At 33.8% G+C, this 19,613-nt stretch overlaps 1 protein-coding gene across 2 annotated transcripts in view; it reads right to left on the minus strand.

Moving 5' to 3' along the window:
• The window catches only part of SLC9C1 (solute carrier family 9 member C1), an 86,384-nt gene that overhangs the window by 56,245 nt on the left and 10,526 nt on the right, over positions 1-19,613 (minus strand). The window contains exons 6-10 of one of the 2 annotated variants that reach the window (XM_074301171.1): positions 12,907-13,072; positions 11,836-11,964; positions 4,954-5,115; positions 1,902-2,001; positions 527-670 (exon numbers count right to left, since the gene is read on the minus strand). In XM_074301171.1, coding sequence (XP_074157272.1) covers positions 527-670; positions 1,902-2,001; positions 4,954-5,115; positions 11,836-11,964; positions 12,907-13,072 — 701 coding nt within the window. The remainder of the gene's footprint in view (positions 1-526; positions 671-1,901; positions 2,002-4,953; positions 5,116-11,835; positions 11,965-12,906; positions 13,073-19,613) is intronic. The other variant, XM_074301172.1, reaches the window with a different exon arrangement.

The raw sequence follows: 19,613 nt of genomic DNA on the forward strand, positions 1-19,613 counted from the left end.
CATGATTTTTGGGGGGAAGAGAAGAAATCAATGCCATATGATTTGGACCCATATGGGTCATTGAATTAGTAGCCTAAAATGAAAGCCTAAAATTCCCAAATATCAAAAAAGACAACAGAATAAAGAAAGCATCTTTTTGATGTTAATATGGAAATATTTTGCTTCACTATTTTTGTGATATAAGAATGTCTTTTTTCTTTCCTTCTCTAGCCTTTCTTTTCTCTTTTTCTCCTTTCTTTTTTTCTGTGTCTTTGGCCAGATTTGGATTCAGTAATATGAGTCTTCCTGACATTATATCCACTGTTCCTAGCTATCTTCAATAAGAGTTTAATTGATTGATGAATTCATAATTCATGTTCCATTGGACTGAAATAAATTGCCATATTTTACATAATTCTAACTTCTAATATCATGAATTCAAATATATAGAAGAACTTCTGAGGATTCCTTATTCATGCTAATGAGAACCTTACTATATTAAAGAGAAATAAAACTATAATTGCTCATTAGTTACAATCATTCATACCTTATGATAATCAATGTAAAGTAAAGATGCACGGCATAATATATATCCAAGAATGATACACTTAAGTAGGCATGGGCAGGAATCAACATTCCAACAAAGGTAAATATCATCAGAGAAGCAAAAAATCTGATACTTTTCCAAAATCTGTGTTTTCAAAAAATACATATGTTTTAAAATTTAGGCTTTTCCAATATGTTTAAAATTTACAAGCTATTTGAATCAATATCACATGTTTCTAGCTCAAATTGAAAGAAATGTAAATATTAATGTATAGGACAGATTAGCACTGAAACATTATAGGAACTGGATTCACTGTGGCCTCTGTAGGTATCCCAGAAGTACCAGTCTACCTTGTGGGGTATTCCTAGTGTGTGACTCTCACAAAAGCAAGATCTAAAACTTTTGCCATTGTATCTGGTATCTATTATACAAGAGTTTGATGTTTCATGTTGTAGTTCCATATTCCCAGTTGACTTTGTGATGGCATAAGGATTTAAGATATCTCTTCAATCTACAAGGAAGTAAATTGCATTATTTCCCAATTCCAGATTCTGCTTTGGAACTAGCAGCCTCTAATAACCACATGCAACTAAATTTCCATACATTTCTTTAAAAGAAAACTCTAGAGCTGAAACCATTTCATGAGAAAATATTTGCCTATATTCTTAGTCCTATCTTTTCCTCAAATATTTCGTTTTCAAGATATTTTCATGGAGGCATAGAGGTTGCTTCCAGTTCATCAGGAATATTTCTTGGGATATAACTTATTCAACATTCACAAAAATAAATCCTCTAAAAACATTAAAAAGGAAATATTTGACTTAATGAATTGTTTCTAAAAAGAACAATGGATCTAGAAGATAATTAGAAAAACAGTAGCAATTATCCTAATATATTAGTCCTATTATTCAGAATTATATCCAGTGAGACTATATTCATCCAGTAAATTTTGGTTAATTCCCAAATGCCAAAATGTTAGATGCCAAAAAAATATATATATATAGCCAAACAGTACTGTCTTTCTTGTACATATGAACTTAAAGACTTTGATAGTTAAGTCTGCTCTCTTGCAATTACTTTTCTCCAAATTGTGACAGTGCTCCAGAATCACAATGATCTTGGTGCTCAGTTTAACATTTTATTTTGCAAGACTTGGCAAGCTACCATCATGACAGCATCTATCTATTTTGGACCATTCCTAGTTAAGAATTCTTTCTACATTTTAAATAAAGGGTTTTGTGTGTTTAAAATGTAAAATTAATTTTAGCTATCAAGTTCACAAAAATAGTTGGAGGGCCAGATATGGTCCTCAAGTGTATTTTTTTTTTACATAATTCAGAGTTACAGATTTGTGAAACTGTATGAAGCTACTCACTTGAGAAGGAATAGCTCAGCTCCTTGTTTAAAGCTTGTAGAATTTAAAAGAAGAGATGATACAAACAAAGAAATGATTCCAGACATTCCACTCCATTCAGCTATTTGAAGAAGCAAACAAAAGCAAAATTAATGTCATTTCTCTCTCTCTCTCTCTCTCTCTCTCTCTCTCTCTCTCTCTCTCTCTCTCTCTCTCTCTCTCTCTCTCTTCCTCTCCCTCTTTTTCTCCCCTGCCTCTCTCTCCCTATATATGTATATATATATATATATATATATATATGCATATGTATGTATGTGTGTGTATTAATATTAGCAACGATGTAGAGCTGTTTCTATATCAGAAAACAATTATCACTTCAACATCACAGGGATTAGGGGCCTAGCACTCCAACAATCAATCTAGAAAATACATGTAAACATTTTTAGCCTTCCCTTCATACCAGGAAACTCTGAATTTTTTTCTTTTTTTTTTTCTTTTAAGGGATATTTATAGTAACTTATTGTAAAATTGAATTAAGTGTTTGATCATAGGTTCTGTGTATATTGTTGACTTTTGAGTATTATTCACAGATCCTACAACCCCCCCCTCCAAATTCCAATTTAAATATTGAAAATACAATGGGAAATGTCACAATGTGGAAGAGATAATTGTAATCACATGGAATAGCTTGATAGCACAATGACCTTATGGAATTGCTATCTACTACTATCTACCTATTAAATATCTAGAACTGGAAGTCTATAGATACATTAAATTCAACATGACTGTAAAAGAATTCATTACATTTTTACTTAAATCTTACCCTTTTCCCAACTTCTTTATTTCTGTCAATTTCTGTTCACTCTCATTCCTAACCTTCATGTCATCCTCAAGATCCCCATCTTATCTGTTGCCAAATCCCATCAATTTTACATTCACAAAATCTCTTGAATGTAGCAGGTATCTTCCTCTTAATCCGCTTCAGACCACTTATAGCATCTAACTAAACAGTCCTAACTATTATACTTTGCCTGGGAGGTATTACCACTCTATTTACAGCCATCTGTGCCATCACACAGAATGATATTAAAAAAATCATAGCCTTTACTACATCCAGTCAACTAGGCTCCTTCTCTCTATTAACATAGCCTTACCCTGCTGCAGATCTTTATCACCTTACAGGTGGAATACAGTAGTTTTCTTTCCTCAAGTCTCTTCCCACACTAATTCATCCAACACTCAGGTAACAAAGTGATCTTGCTAAAGATCAGGTCTAAGAGGAGCTTAAACTATATTATAAGGTATAAGACCATAAGTGAAGTATATAATGGATAATTGTGATTATTTTATATTAAAAGTTTCTTGTATAAATAAAACCTATTCACCAAAGAATTGAGGAAATGAAGAAAATTGGGGGAAAAAACTTACATAGTCTCTTGGCTAGAATGTAATTGGCTTGGAATATTACTGTGGTGAAAAAAATGATGAGTTGATTGATTTAGAAAAACATGGAAAGACATGGACTTAGAAAGGAAAATGCTATCTATTTATAGAGAAGCGTATAATAAGTGGAAATAAGCATAATGTGGTCTTACAAATGTAAATGTCCATATGAGTACATATATGTATATATTTATAGATAGCTGCATGTGTGTTTATATACATCTAATTGAAGACTTTGGGGCTTTTGAGGGAGGGAGAGGAAAAATAAAAAGTAAAAGTATACAGTAGAGAACAGAAGAAAACCTACAAGAAAGCAAAGAAAAGCTAGACAACTTTGAAAACAATGTATAGTGTTTATTTTTTATTATATTATATATTTTAATGGAAATTTATTGCTTTAATTTGAATCCTCTCTCATGTTCTGCTGTGTACATGACAATTTTTTTCTTTTCTTTTTTTAAAATTTTGTATCTAAATTTAACATAAACTTAAAAACTTACCAAAAAAATTTAAATACAGGTCTGATAATGTCCCTCCTCTGTTCAATAAACTGAAGCCATTCACTATTACTTTTAGAATTTAATATAAAGTCTTCTGTTTGGCTTTTAAAGACTTTTATAATCTGATTCCTTCCTATCTTTGTTGTCTTCTCACACCTTCCTTAGCTACACGTACTCTATGATCTAGCAATACTAGTCTTCTTTCTGTTGCTCATATAATAAGACTCCATTTCCAAATCTTTTCCTTTTGCCTATCTACTGATCATGCTTGGAATGTACTCCCTCTTCATGTCAGCCTTCTGGCTACTCTGACTCTCTTCAAATCCCAGTTAAAATTCACTTTCTGCAAGAAAACTTTTCTGTTTCCTCCCTCCCCTTCCATCCTGAAATGCTAGTGTCTTTTCTTTTGAAATTCCCTCCCAATTACCCTATATATGTATTTTGACACAACTGTTTGGCAATCTTCTTATAAAAGAATGTAAGCTCCCTAGGGGAGGGATCTTGATTTTTGCCTTTCTTTGTATCCCTAGTATTTAGTACACTATGTGCACAGTATATAGCAAGTGCTTAATAAATGCTTATTGAATGACTATACTTGAATTTCAGATAAATAGTGTAGTGATTATGAAGAAGTTCTCCAAGTCACTGGGCTACACCAGGGTTTTCAAATACAAGCTATATCTGTAGTGGGTAATGTAGATCTAACCCAATGGCAAGCCATAGTCACTTATGACCAACTCTGCTACTAAAATAGAATTTCAAACAATCTCAGGAAATCAGTGCTATTATTATCCTCATTTTACATTTGAAGAAGTTGAGGCAGATAAACGTTAAGTGATCTATCTAGGGTAGCACAATTAGTAAATGTCTGAAGCTGGATTTGAACTCAAGTCTTCCTGACTCCAGCTTGAGTAGTCTATCCACTGCATCACTTAGCTTCCCTGGGAGATGATCATTGTTTCTGAAAAATTCAATCAAAACAAATCTTATTGGACAACTATAAAATGCCTACTATGTGCAGAGCAAGGACCAAAATGCTGAGAGACTAGCAAAGTTTAGACAAGACATAATTCCTTCCCTCATAAAGCCCATAGTCTAACAAAATAAAGAATTAATGAATAAGTACTTACCCACATAAAAGTTGATATATACTAATGAAAAACTAATCATTGCTTCACTGACATCATCATTAAATATAATCCCGAGCCAAAACTCTAAGATTTTGAAGTTTATAAATCCAAAAATTATACTTCCAAAAAATTTTTTTATAATTTCATGCACAATAGTAATACCTGCAGAAAATTGGAATAGGTAAATAAGACAGTTTAAATAACTTGTTCCCAAAGAAGGAGGAGAAGAAGGAGAAAGAAGAAGAGGAATATGGAGAAGAAGAAAAGGATGAAGAGAAAAAGGAGGAGGAAGAGGAGAAAAAAGACAAGAAGGAACAAGAGCCTAGTCTCAGTTCCAGGGCCCTGAAAAGCCCTAGCACTTGTTACAAGGAAGCAGCAGCACTTCTAGGGTAAAGAGCAGAGGGCAGACCAGGAGAACAGTTACCTCTCCCTGGATCACAACACCTTGAAAGCACTGCAGACTCTTAGATCTAGCTCAAAAAAAGCAGTTGCAAAATAGTCTGGAAGAGAGTATCCACTTGGTGAGGTGAACAGAACCCAACTTTAACAAAAAGTTCAAAGAAAATAAGTAGGGCCAGAAAAATGAGCAAACAACAGCAGCAAAAACAACTTGACCATTAAATACTACTATAGTGGCATGAAAGACCAGGACACAAACTCAGAAGAACTACAGTGTGCAAACAGGCACAACCAAATTGTCAAAGAAAAGTGCTAACTGGACATAAGCCCAACAAGAATTTTTAAAAAATTATTAAAGCTTTTTATTTACAAAACATATGCAATGGATAATTTTTCCATATTGATTTTTGAAAAATCTTTTGTTCCAAATTTTCCCCTTCTTCCCCTCACCCCATTGCCTAGCTGGCAGGTAGTCCAATACATGTGAAATATGTTAAAATATTAAATTCAATATATGTATACATATTTATAAAGTTATCTTGCTGCACAAGAAAAATCAGATCAAGAAGAAAAAAATCTAAGAAAATGCAAATAACAACAGAGTGAGAATGTTGTGTTGTGGTCCACACTCAGCTCCCACGGCCCTCTCTCTAGATATAGATGGCTCTCTTCATCACTGAACATAGTTTTGAATCATCTCATTGTTGAAGAGAGCCATGTCCATCAGAAATGATCATTGTATAGTCTTCTTGTTGCCTTGTATAATGATCTCCTGATTCTGCTTATTTCATTTAGCATCAATTCATGTAAGTCTCCCCAGGCTTCTCTCACATAATCCTGATGGTCATTTCTTATAGAACAGTAACATTCCATAACATTCATACACCATAACTTATTTAGCCATTCTCTAATTGATAGGCATCCATTCTGCTTCCAGTTTCTTGCCATTATAAAAAGGGCTGCCACAAACATTTTTGCATATGTGGATCTCTTTCCTTCCTTTAAGATCTCTTTGAGATATAATCGCAATAGAAATACTGCTAGATCAAAGGGTATGCACAGTTTGATAACTTTTTGAGTATAGTCCTAAATTCCTCTCCAGAATTTGTTCACAATTCCACCAACAATGTTAGTGTCCCAGTTTTCCCACATCTCCTTCAAAATTGATCATTATCATTTCCTGTCATCTTAGCCAATCTGACAGGTGTGTAGTAGTATCTGAGTTGTCTTAATTTGCATTTCTCTGATCAATAATTGTAATGTTCTTCTCTAAAGTGTAATGTTCTCTGGGAGCAGGTTTCTTGGGGAGTTTCTTGAGGTAGCCTTAGCTTTAGTTCAGTGTAATCACCCCAAATGCAGCCAGGAGTTAAAGTCAAAATCCTTTATTTTCTCCTTCAAAGTCTTGTCTCTTTCTGGGGCTCAGTTAGCTTTAATAGAGGCCTATCTCTCTCCTTGGTTCCAAAAACTCCCTCCAAATGTCTCTGAATCCAAAGGTTTGTTCTTCAGCCTCCATCCAGCACAAAGGTGGAAGCTGGAATGAATCTAATTCTGCCTCCAAGAGTGGGCTTGTGGGCTTCTGACTTGTGAATCTCCCAGAAGTCAATCCTAGTTGTGAATCTCCCAGCCTATATATGCTCTCCAAAGGTGTGAACTCCAATGTGTGACTAATGTGTGAACTTTAAAGGTGAACTAAGTATATAAGCATTAGCACCTTGTTTCAAGTTCTGGTCCATTACAAATAGTGATTTGGAGCATCTTTTCATATGACTACAAATAGTTTCAATTTCTTCATCTGAAAATTGTTTATTTTCTTTGACCATTTATCAATTGGAGAATGGCTAGAACTATTATAAATATGAGTAAATTCTCTATATATTTTAGAAATGAGGCCTTTATCAGAACTTTTGAAAAAAATGTTTTGCCAGTTTATTGCTTCCTTTTTAATCTTGTCTGCATTAGTTTTGTTTGTACAAAGCCTTTTTAACGTAATATAATCAATAATGACCTCTAGTTCTTCTTTGGTCACAAATTCCTTTCTCCTCCACAGATCTAAGAGGTAAACTATCCTATGTTTTTAATTTGTTTATAATATCATTCTTTATATCTAGATCATGAACCCATTTTGACCTTGTCTTGGTATACTGTGTTAAGTGTGAGTCAATTCCTGGTTTGTGCCACACTAGTTTCCAATTTTCCCAGCAGGTTTAGTCAACTAGTGAATTCTTATCCCCAAAGCTGGGATCTTTGGGTTTGTCAAATACTAGATTGCTATAGTTATTGAGTATTTTGTTCTGTGAACTTAATCTATTCACTTGTAAAGGGCTGAAACTCTTAAAAGGTATGATTGAATCAGACAACTGAGCACTTAAGGCTAATTACCTATTGGACAATGACTCTATTAACATATGTTTGGAAAAATGGCCCTTTTCACTGTTCTGTGCTGGCTCAATGTTTGGTGTATACAGATAATCGTAGGCAAGGATTAGAGGGTAGGGTGAGACAAGGGAGATTCACTTTGTAGCAGGATGAGGAGGAGAGAAGTTGGTGACGAGCCTTGTGGCAGTTTGTCTCCCTCCTTTCTCCCCCTAAAGACCAAGGACTTTTGACTATCCTGACTCTGGCTGATCCCAAGGCCTGCAGGGAGCTATCCCAGACTGATCAACTTCTCTATTTGTTAGCCAGCACCAAATGGTTTTGATGACCACTGTTATAATATAGTTTTAGATCTGGTACAGCTAGGCCACCTTTGCTTTTCTTTTCATTAATTCCCTTGAAATTCTTGACTTTTTGTTCTTCCAGATGAATTTTATTTTTTCTAAGTCAGTAAAATAGCTACTTGGGAGTTTGATTGGTGTAGCACTAAATAAATAGATTAGTTTAGGTAGCATTGTCATCTTTATTATATTCATTCAACCTATCCAAGAGCACTTGATATTTTTCCAATTGCTTAGATCTGATGTTGTGTGGAAAATGTTTTATAATTTTGCTCTTACAGTTCCTGACTTTCCTTTGGCAGATGGATTTCCAAGTATTTTATCCTATTGACAGTTATTTTAAATGGAATTTCTCTTTGTTATCTCTTATTGTTGGATTTTGTAGTGACATATAAAAATGCTGTGGATTTATTTTGTATCCTACAACTTTTCTAAAGTTGTGAATTACTTCTAATAGTTTTTTAGTTGATTCTCTAGGGTTCTCTAAGTATATATACCATCATATCATTTGCAAAGAGTGATAATTTGGTTTCCTCATTACCAATTCTAATTCTTTTAATCTCTTTTTCTTCTCATTGCCAAAGCTAGTATTTCTAAATCAATATTGAATAGTAATGACAATAGTTGGCAACCTTGTATCAACCCTGATCTTACTGGGAATGGTTCCAGTTTATCCTCATTACATATGTTTGGTGATGGTTTTAAATAGATGCTACTGTTTTAAGGAAAAGTCCATTTATTCCTATACTCTCTAGTGTTTTTAATAAGGAATGGGTGTTGGATTCTGTCAAATGCTTTTTCTGCATCAATTGAGATAATCATATAGTTTTTGTTAATTTGGTTGTTGATACAAACAATTATGCAAATAGTTTTCCTAATATTGAACCAGCCCTGCATTCCTGGTATAAGTCCCACTTGGTGGTGATGTATTATCCTAGAGATGATTTTCTGTAATCTCTTTCCTAATATTTTATTTAAGATTTTTGCATCACTTTTCATTAGGGAGATTGGTCTATAATTTTCTTTCTCTGCTTTTGTCCTACCTGATTTAGGTATCAGCACCATATCTGTGTCATAGAAGTAATTTGGTAAGGAGTCCTTCATTTCCCATTTTTTTGAATAGTTTATATATCCAATATAATTATTGGAGTTAATTGTTCTTTAAATGTTTGGTAGAATTCACATGTAAATTCATCTGGTCCTGGAGTTGTTTTTTTTTTTTTGTTTTTGTTTTTGTTTGTTTGTTTGCTTTTTTAGGCAGTTGATTAATAGCTTGTTCTATTTCTTTTTCTAAAATGGGACTATTTAAGTAATGCATTTCCTTTTCTGTTAATCTGGGAAATCTATATTGATGTAGATATTCCTATATTTCACTTGGGTTGTCAAGTTTATTGGCATAAAGTTGGGCAAAGTAACTCTTAATTATTGCTCTAATTTCCTTTTCATCAGTGGCAAGTTCCCCCTGTTCATTTTTGAAACTAACAATTTAATTTTCCTCTTTCTTTTTTCTTATGAAATTTACCAAGAGTTTATCTATTTTGCTGTTTTTTTCATAGAACCATCTTTTAGTTTTATTTATTAATTCAATAGTTTTTTACTTTCAATTTTAAAATCTCTCATTTTTAGAATTTTAAGTTTAATATTTGATTGGAGTTTTTTAATTTGCTTTTTTTCTAGGTTTTTAACTTGCAAGCCCAATTCATTGATCTTCTCTTTCTCTATTTTATGGAAGTAAGCCTCTAAAGATATAACATTTCCCCTTATTACCGCTTTAACTGCATCCCACACATTTCAATATGTTGTCTCATTATTGTCATTCTCTTGGATGAAATTATTGTGTCAATGATTAACTGTTTCACCCATTCATTCTTTAGCATGAGATTATTTTGTTTCCAATTACTTTTTGGTCTATTTTCCTCTGATGTTTTTATTGAATATATTTTTTATTGCATCGTGATTTGAAAAGAATACATTTACTATTTCTGCCTTTCTGCATTTGATTTTGAGGTCCTTATGTCCTAATATATGATTTTTTGTATAGTTTCCATGTCCTTTCTGTCTTCATTCAGTTTTCTCCAAAGATCTATCATACCTAACTTTTCTAGTATTTTCTAACTCTTTAACTTCTTTCTTATTTATTTTGTGGTTTGATTCATCTAGTTCTGAGAGTGCAAGGTTGTGATCTCCACTATTATAGTTTTACTGTCTATTTCTTCTTGCAGCTCTCTTAACTTCTTTAGGAATTTAAATGCTATATCACTTGGTGCATTTTTGCTTTTGCTTGATCTGAGATCAGGGATGGCTTACCCTTGCTTTTTTTTTTTTTTTTTTTTTTTTTTTTTAACTTCTCCTGAAGAATAATAGATTCTGCTCCTGCCTTTTATCTTTACTCTGTATGTATTACTCTGCTTTAAGTGTGTTTCTTGTAAACAACATATTGTAGGACTCTTGCTTTTCATCCAGTTTAGTATATGCTTCTGCTTTAAGGGAGAGTTCACCCCATTTATATTTATGGTTAAAACTACTAATTCTATATTTCCTGGTATCTTATTAACCCCAAATTATATTTTTCTCTTTCCTTTTCCCCTTTCCCTCCTTCCCAGTATTTTACTTATGAGCACTACTTGCCTCAAGCTGCCTTCCCCTCTGCCTTTCTTATACCTTTCCCCTACTATTTTTCTTTTTCCTTCTATTTAACCTATCCTTTCCCTTTTCCCCTTTCCCCCTCTCACTTTTCTATAAGGTGAGAGAAATTTCTCAGTGGAACCAAATATTTCTAATATTTTCTCTTTGAGCCAAATCTGATGAGAGTAATATTCACACAATATTCATCACCCTCTCTTCTTTCCCTTAATTATAAAAACAAAATTGGTCTAAGAGTAAAAGAGGCACAAAATTTTCTGAAGTTCTTTTCTTCAGGAAAATAATTCCTTAAAAACTAGCATTGGCCAAGTAGAAGCTAATAACTCCATGAGACATCAAGAAACAAGAATCAAAACAATGAAAAAAAGTAGAAGAAAATGGGAAATTTCTTTTCTGAAATGCAACTAACCTGAAAATAGATTGAGGAGAAATAATTTTAAAATTATCAGACGATCTGAAAGCCATGAATTTAAAAAAAAGACTCTAGATGTCATATTTCAAGAAATTATCAAGAAAAAATGTCAAAAAAGAAAAACTGATTCAATAAAAAAGAAATAGAAATTGCTAATCACAACCCACAAAAGATCCTCAAAGTGAAAACTCCCCAGAATGAAATAGCCAAATTCCAGAAAACCCCTGCTGAGATAACCTTTGGAAAGATCTCATAATCTGTTAAAGGTTTGTTGACAAAATAGTTATCACTGATGGACATTTCCCTTAGCTGACCATAAGATTTTCCTCTTTAGGAAATTAACCAATCAATGCATGTCATTTCCTCATTTTCTTTTTGGTGATCTCTTAAATTGTATAAATATGCCCTCAAAACTAAACAGAGAAGTCTGTGACTGGAAATTAGTTTTGTATCCAGTTTCTTAGAGATGACCAGTTTTACTATTAAATTGAAACTTTCAATATTTCAATGTCCTTTTTGCTATGCACTGAAATTTTGGAGTCATGGAGAGTTTTCAAGAAACATTGTAAAAGTTAAATCAATAGGTCATGACAACAGATTGAATATGGTATAAAGGAGGAGAAAGGAAAAGGAAGATAATGGGGAGTTAAGGATGACACCTAAGTTTCAAGCCTAGAAGTAGAAGGAAAGAAAATGAAAAAAATAATATGTTACTTAATGCTGCAGTAAGGTCCTTATAATGAGTGTCAGCAATGTATAAAGTGATCCTGAATGTATTTTCAGCTAAGGCAGCCATCAACATGCATTCTCCTTTAATTAAATGTGTGAGGCCCTTTGAAAGACCTATGGGGAAAAAAAGAAGTTGGTTTTTAAAGTGGTATGAAGTGAAGAAATGCATATTTATCAGTAACCCTCAATCTGACTACCAATTATATGGCACATTTATCTTTGTTTGCTTCATAACCCCCCCCCTTCTCCCCCATGCATCTTAACAAAAAAGTCATTTCAGGAGAAATTGGTCAGTCATATGGAAAAGCAATTTAAGCCCAATAATGCATTTTTTACTAATTCAATTGATTTATGCTTGTGGTTTTCATAAAAAATATAACCTAAAATGATCATATCCTGAAAGTATATCGTGTTTAAGAGCAAAGAAATGTTTGCGTGGAGCAACACAGCAATACATGGTAGTAATTTAAGTAAGAATATTAGAATCAAACTATCAGGCTTGATTAACATAGTGCAAAGTTTCTATTACATTTTTGCATCAGACTAGGAGTCCTAAATTTGAATCCTGATCTTGCACTGAATAAATGACTCTGTACTAATCTCTTACTTTTTCTGACACTTGTCTACAAAATGGGAATAAATAGCTTTGCTCTGCCTGCTTTACAGAATTGTAGTGAGGCTCATATAACATAGAGTGCTTTGTAAGCCAAGAAGCCATATATAGAAATGAAACAACTATTATTATTAAATGATTGTCTAAAAGGATGTGTTCAGTGCTTGCTTCAGCAGCACATATACAAAAAGGATTTATTCAATAGAAGGTTTTTGGAAATTAATCTCTTTAGCCAAAGAGCAATTTTAGAATAATTTAAGCCTTCAGCTCTACTCCAAAAGTATAATCCATCCAAGCAAAAGGAATACCTTCCTTTCCTTCCCCATCCCCATATTCATTGAAAAAGTAAGCTCCCCCCAGCACAGAATATCAGTAGCCAAGGAAATTGAAATATACCCTAGAAAAATCTAAACAAGGAAAGAAAGGAGAAAAAAGCGACCTACCAAGATTCCTTATAGCACTTGTAGTCAGCATGGGATCTGTACAAACAAGCATGATTGCAAATAATACTCGTGAAGTATTTTCCAAAACCAATTTATTCACAGATGTCAGATACCAGTCAACTAAGGCATAATTCAGGAAAAAGCCAGGGATTGTAAGAATGACTATCTGTGGAGATATTTCAAAGGACAAAGAACCCAGATCACCTGTATTGTCTCACATTTCTTATAAAAGTAGATACACAGGAAAGCAGAATGAGCATGGAGAACTAGCCTGTGTTAGGAAGATCTGACTTCAAATCCTGCCTCTGTCACATATTGGCTACATGATCCTAAATAATCATTTAGCTTTTCAGTGCTCTCTGTTAACTCTTAAGATTCCAAGTTACAGAGTAGGGACTTATTAGCATTGTTAGAGTGAATTTTCTCATTGGGAATTCTCTATGAAATCAAAGTTTCATATTCCCTCAAAGCATGTGTATGTGTATGTATGTGTGATTGAGAGAAGTAGGATTATGTTCTTCAAAGGAGACCTCATTTATCCTGTAGCATTTAGTAAGTCACATGCAAAGAAAAAAAAACTGATTCTCATTGATCACAAGTAGGTCCTAGGTCAAGCTCCATTTGGTCATTGTTTGGGTCCTGATTGACAAATCTTGAATATAAATAGCAATCATTTCTTCTTTGGCCAGAAATAGAGAATCTTCCCCTCCCAGTTTTATTTAGATTTTTTTTTTGGGGGGGATACTAGGTGAAAAAGGAGACTCTTTACCTTAGTTGCTACCCAGCCTTCATCCCTGAATGGGGCAGCCTCAATCAAACTGAGACCTATTGGAGACCTTAGCTTAAAAATTCCAAGGTCTCCCATTGCATTCAGGGCCATCTCCTGTCCTCCTGATCTATATCTTGCCACTAGATCCAGATCAGTTCCCTGATGTCATGATCCTTTTAAAGAAGGAAGGATAAGCAACAATTCATATACATTCAAGGCTAGGATCATATTTCCTGAATCCCTCTGGTGGTGGGATTTAGTCATTTTCAGTTGTGCCCAATTCTCTGTGACACCATGTGTGTTTTTTTTCTGGCAGAGATGAGTAGTTTGCCATTTCCTTCTCCAACTCATTGTTCAGTTGAGAAACTGAGACAAACAGGGTTTAGTAATTTGCCCAGGATTACACTGCTAGTAAGTGTCTTAGAAAGGTCTTCAGTGAATCAGATTCTAACCCTAAGCAATGTCAGGCCTAGTAAAAGAATTACAAAGAGGAGAAACAATTATTTTTAAGTGAGGAAATAAAGGTATTTATTATTTTTCTAGAAAAAAGGATTAAGTACATAAATATGACACTTAATATTTACAAAGATATAAACTTCATATTAAGAGAAAGAAGGGAGAGAAAAGACAGAAAGTATAAAGACAAAGAAATAGCATCTGAGGATGACTGATATTTTTATAACAATTTAAGGACAAAGGGGCTTTATGTCCATCAAGATGGCAAAAGAAAATTAGAGCTGAAATTCAAATATTCTCCTTCTTCATAGCCTCAGACCTTCACCATGCTTTCCCAGGGCTGCTTTCCCCCCTGCACATGACAGGTATTTATAGATGGAGTGTTTACATTTTTATAGGCAAGATTTTTGTTTCAAGAAAAAAGAACTTAAGACAAAGATTCTGTGAGTTAGACCTCAGCAATATGTGAACCAAGATTACCAGAAATGCAGACTTGATTTTGAAAAGACAGGGGACCTGGAGACCAAACTGTCAACATCAACCAATTATTTTGGGGAAAGTAAGGGAGTTTCAGAAAAACATCTACTTCGGCTTCATTGATAATACCCAAGGCCTTTGAATGTGAATCACAATAAAATATGGCAAGTCTTCAAAAAGACAGTAATATGAGATTATCTTGCTTGTTTCCTGAGAAATATCTTCTTGTTGCTGTTCAGCCTTCATTTTTTAAGAGAATCAGTGGCATAATGAGTGCACATAAATTGGATTTAAGTAAGGCAGAACTAAGCAAAGTTGCTAGCATCACTGTCTCCTCTAGTCATTGAAAATCAGTAACAGACCACAAAGCAAGAGTTAGAACCAATGGAACCATTGATTGGTTTAAGATGAGGAAAGGAGTACTACAAGGCTATGTGTTGTCATCTTATTTATATGCAGAGTATATCATGAAAAATGCCAGGCTAGATGAATCCAAACCTAGAATTAAAGTTGCTGGAGAAATATCAACTATCTTTGATATGCAGATGATATGATTTTAAAAGCAGAAAGTGAAAAAGAATTAAGAAATCTTTTGATGGGGATAAAAAAGCAGAATAATTGGCTGAAGCATAATAATTAAAAAACAAACAAACAACAAGGGGGGAAAAATGAAGCAACTGGCCTCATTATTTCCTGACAAATAGAAGAAGAAATGGAAACAGTGCCAGATTTTATATACTTTGACTGAGAGATCAATATGGAAGGCAATTGTAGTCATGAAATTAATAGATGCTTGCTCTTTGGAAGCAAATCTGCCCACTATCCAAAAAAAGCAGAGATATCACCTTGCCAACAAAGGTCCATACAGTCAAAGCTATGGTTTTTCCAGTAGCAATATATGATGATGAGAGTTGGATTGTGAGGAAAAACTGAGCACTGAAAAAATAATTTTTGTAAACTGCAATGGGTACAAAAGACTTTTGAGATTCCCTTGGATAGCAAGGAGATCACATCGATCAATACTTAAAGCAATTAATTTGGACTATTCATTAGAATAATATATCAAAGCTGAAGTTTAAATGCTTTGACAACATAATGAGACTATAGGATTCATTGTAAAAGACCTTGATGATGCAAAAGATTGAAGGTAGAAGGAGAAAGGAATGACAGCAAATGAGATGAATAGGTAGTGAGTTTGGAGAAACTTTGAAAAACAGTGGAGCATATAAAAGGACTTGGTGTACCAACTGAAGAGTTGAACAAAATAATATTTATTTAGAGAGATCTATCAACATAAATAGGTAGATGTTAGAAGCTGAGATGTAACAAAGTATGGATTGATTTTCTGTTGTTTGTGCTAATTTTGGCCTAACAATTAACACCAAGAAAATAAATCCATCAGGTAGGACCACACCAAACAGATGTGGATTACAAGCAAGTGTGAAGTTGTGAACGCTGTGGATAAGTTTATTGATCTGACAGGTAGTATACTTTCCAGGAATGTCCACGTTGCTAATGAGATTGCCACACACACATTGCCAGAACTAGTTCAGTGTTTGGGAAGCTCTAAAGGAAAGTGTGGGAGAGGAGAAGTATTAGACAAACTGAAGGTCTACAGAGCTCTTGTGTGGAGCTCATTTTTGTATGCCTATGAAACCTGGATAGTATACTAGCATTGCTTTTATTTGAATTGCCTTAAGAAGATTTTGAAGATCACTTGACAGGACAAGATACCAGACACTGAGGTTCTTTTTCAAACTAATTTTGCCGAGAATTCAAACTCTACTACAAAGAGTGCAACTTTGTTGGATTGGCCACACTGTTCAAATGCCAAATAAATGTACACTAGCCAAAAACACTATTTTATAGAGAACTCACACAGGAAAAGTGCTCACAAGATGGTCAGAAAAAGTGATACAAGGACACTCTCAAGGTCTCAAAAATTTTAGAATTGGAGCAACTAGCTGGTACAGTGGATAGAGCACCAACCCTGAAGTCAGGAGGACCTGAGTTCAATCTGGCCTCAGACGCTTAACACTTCCTAGCTGAGTGACCCTGGGCAAGTCATTTAATCCCAAATGCCTCAGGAAAAAAAATTTAAGAATTTTAGAATTGATTATGAGAAATGTGAGACACTGGCATAAGACTGCCCTGCATGATATGCCCTCATCTAAGAAGGTGCTGTGCTCTATGAACAAAACAGAATTGAATTAGCTCAGAAGAAAATACAAAATGCATGAAGTTAGAGAATCCAATCCACATCTGCATAAGAATTATTTATGTCTGACCTATGGCAGAATATTCTGAGCATGTATTGGTCTGATCAGCCACAATTGAACCCATTAATTTGACTCTAACATAGTAGTGTGAACAATAGACAGCAACAGATAGATAGATACATACATAGATAGATATAATAAATAAATATGTAAGCTCTTTGGTGAACAAAACTGTTTCATTTTCATTTTCCCCCCTCAGTTTCTAGTAGTAGGAATTTCATAATTGCTTGTTGATTGACTGATTTAAAAACAAAGAAAGTTAAGCACAAAACAATAAATGATTATACTGAATTGGATAATAAGATTTTAAAAGTACAAAATAATATTTCAAATCCTTGATACCTTCAGTGCTTTTCAGTTGATAGGAAACTCAACAGGGATCTAGATGAATTAACTTATAAGAGAAAATTATGAACTTTTGATAAGATTTCTACTTCCCTTTCCATGCTATCTGACTGCATGCCATCTGATGGAAGCTAAGAATCCAAGACATCACATCAAGGTCAGAGAGGGGAAAAGCAGCTTACTAACATCAGCATAAGAAGAGTTGCCTCTACTTCTTCTCCACATAGTATGTATTTCCCAGGATCAATTAAATAACCTGGGAGACTGAAAAGGGACAGAAATAAGTAAATTGAAAAGAGGAGTTGTTTGGGGAAAATTTGTATTCTGTTTGAAGAATTATGAATTTAGACTATCTATGAAGCATCTAGGTAAAAGATTCAAGAAGACAGAGGGAGATTTGTAACTGTAATTCAAAAAAGAAGTGACTAATGTATAGAATTGAGAACCACAGTTATAGAGATCCCCAAGAGAAACGGTAGTAAAAGAAGAAGATAGGTTCCAAGATAGAGCCTGGAGTACACTCACGAAATGGGGTTAGAATAGGAAAGATGAACCTCCAAAGGAGACTCAGGATTAATCCAACAAGTAGGAAGAGAAAGATAACAGATAAATATAATGAAACTCTTCGACTAAATCAGAGCTCAATGATGACTTCAGAAGATGGCTAATGAATATAAATCACATATCATGGCACAATCTTAATGCATTGAGATGCATACACTCTGAGACATGGCCAGTCTACTGATTCATTTTGCTTGACTTTACTTGTTACAAAGAAGATGCCTACTTAAGGGTAAAGGAAGAGAGAGGAAAGGTGGATTAATAAATAATCATAGACAAGAAAAAAAGTATCATACAATAGTTCTAAATACAGAAGAAACACCTCTATCCCCAAAAAGCAGAACAGGACATAAATAGAGTACTCTTTTTAATTGGTTTGTTAAAGAGAAATTATCATTTTATTTACTTAACTCATTTTGTTATATCTCAACTGAGCATAAGCAAACATAATCATAAAATATTATTTATGAAGGGAAGATATTGAGAAATTCTAGTAAGATCTGAATAATATTCTACAAATCAATTCATTATATACTTTGAAACTGAATGATTTCAATAAGGAATTGGGTAAAGGGACAAAAAGCAAAAATTCTATTGGAAAATATAATTTGGATTCAAGAAATGAAACACAAAAAACTGAAGGAGACTTCTCAATAGCTTTATGTCTGTATTTCAGGAATTCTTCCCACCCAAATTTCAGAAAGCACTGGGAAAGGAGAGCAAAGATCAACACCATAAAAATAAAAACTAATTATATATTTAAAAGACAGGGAGTAAACATTTAAGGCCATAGGAGGAATTACTGAGCCAGTTTTCTGTTTGTAATTATATCTTTAAATTATTAGTCAGAGATATAAGTAAATAAAAATCAAACTCTGCATGCCCTTTGACCCAGCAGTGTTACTACTACTGGGCTTACATCCCAAAAAGATCTTAAAGAAGGGAAATGTCCCCACATGCACAGAAATGTTTGTGGCAGCCCTCTTTGTAGTGGCAAGAAACTGGAAACTGAATGGATGCTCATAGGTGAAGAATGGCTGAATAAATTGTGGTATATGAATGTTATGGAATATTATTGTTCTGTAAAAAATGACAACAGGATGATTTCAGAAAGGCCTGGAGAGACTGACATGAACTGTTGCTGAGTGAAATGAGCATTACCAGGAGATCATTATATACTTCAATAACAATACTATATGATATATAAGTCAGGGATACATATGAAAAATATGTGCAATTTCAGCAATTCTGACGTAAGCTGGAAATAAGATGAAAAGGAGGAAGAGTAGGAAGAAAGAAAAAATTGATGATGAGGATATCAATAATGACAACATCAAGGAAGAAGATAAAGACAATGAGAAAAATGAGGATAATGAGGATGATAACCCATCCATTATTTTTCAAAAAGTATCCAAAAGCAAAGACATTGTCTCTTTTAACTATTTTCCATTTCTTAGAGAAGTTTGATCAGTATAAAACAGTTCCCAGAAAGGACCAAAAAAGACCAGAAACCAGCTCAGCCATAAATGCTTAAAATTTCTGAGTAGCAGAAAATATTGAAGATAAGAACAATCAGTTTAATGTTCCAGCTCATTTCAAAACATTACAAAGGAAAATGACAAAAGACTACAAATGCTGTTGTCTCAAATAATAGTGAAAAGAAGATAAAGGGAAAAGCAGAGATTGACATACTATCTAGAAGTGATGAAAAAATATTAAGGACAGTTGTAGATGAAATCCAACAAGTAGGAAGGCCAATAAATAGGTGTTAAAAACAAAATTAGTGTTGTTGGCAGAAGAACCATCACATTTGTAATTCA

The sequence above is a fragment of the Sminthopsis crassicaudata genome, chromosome 3 (assembly GCF_048593235.1).
Source record: "Sminthopsis crassicaudata isolate SCR6 chromosome 3, ASM4859323v1, whole genome shotgun sequence".
NCBI classification, from domain to species: Eukaryota; Metazoa; Chordata; class Mammalia; order Dasyuromorphia; family Dasyuridae; genus Sminthopsis; species Sminthopsis crassicaudata.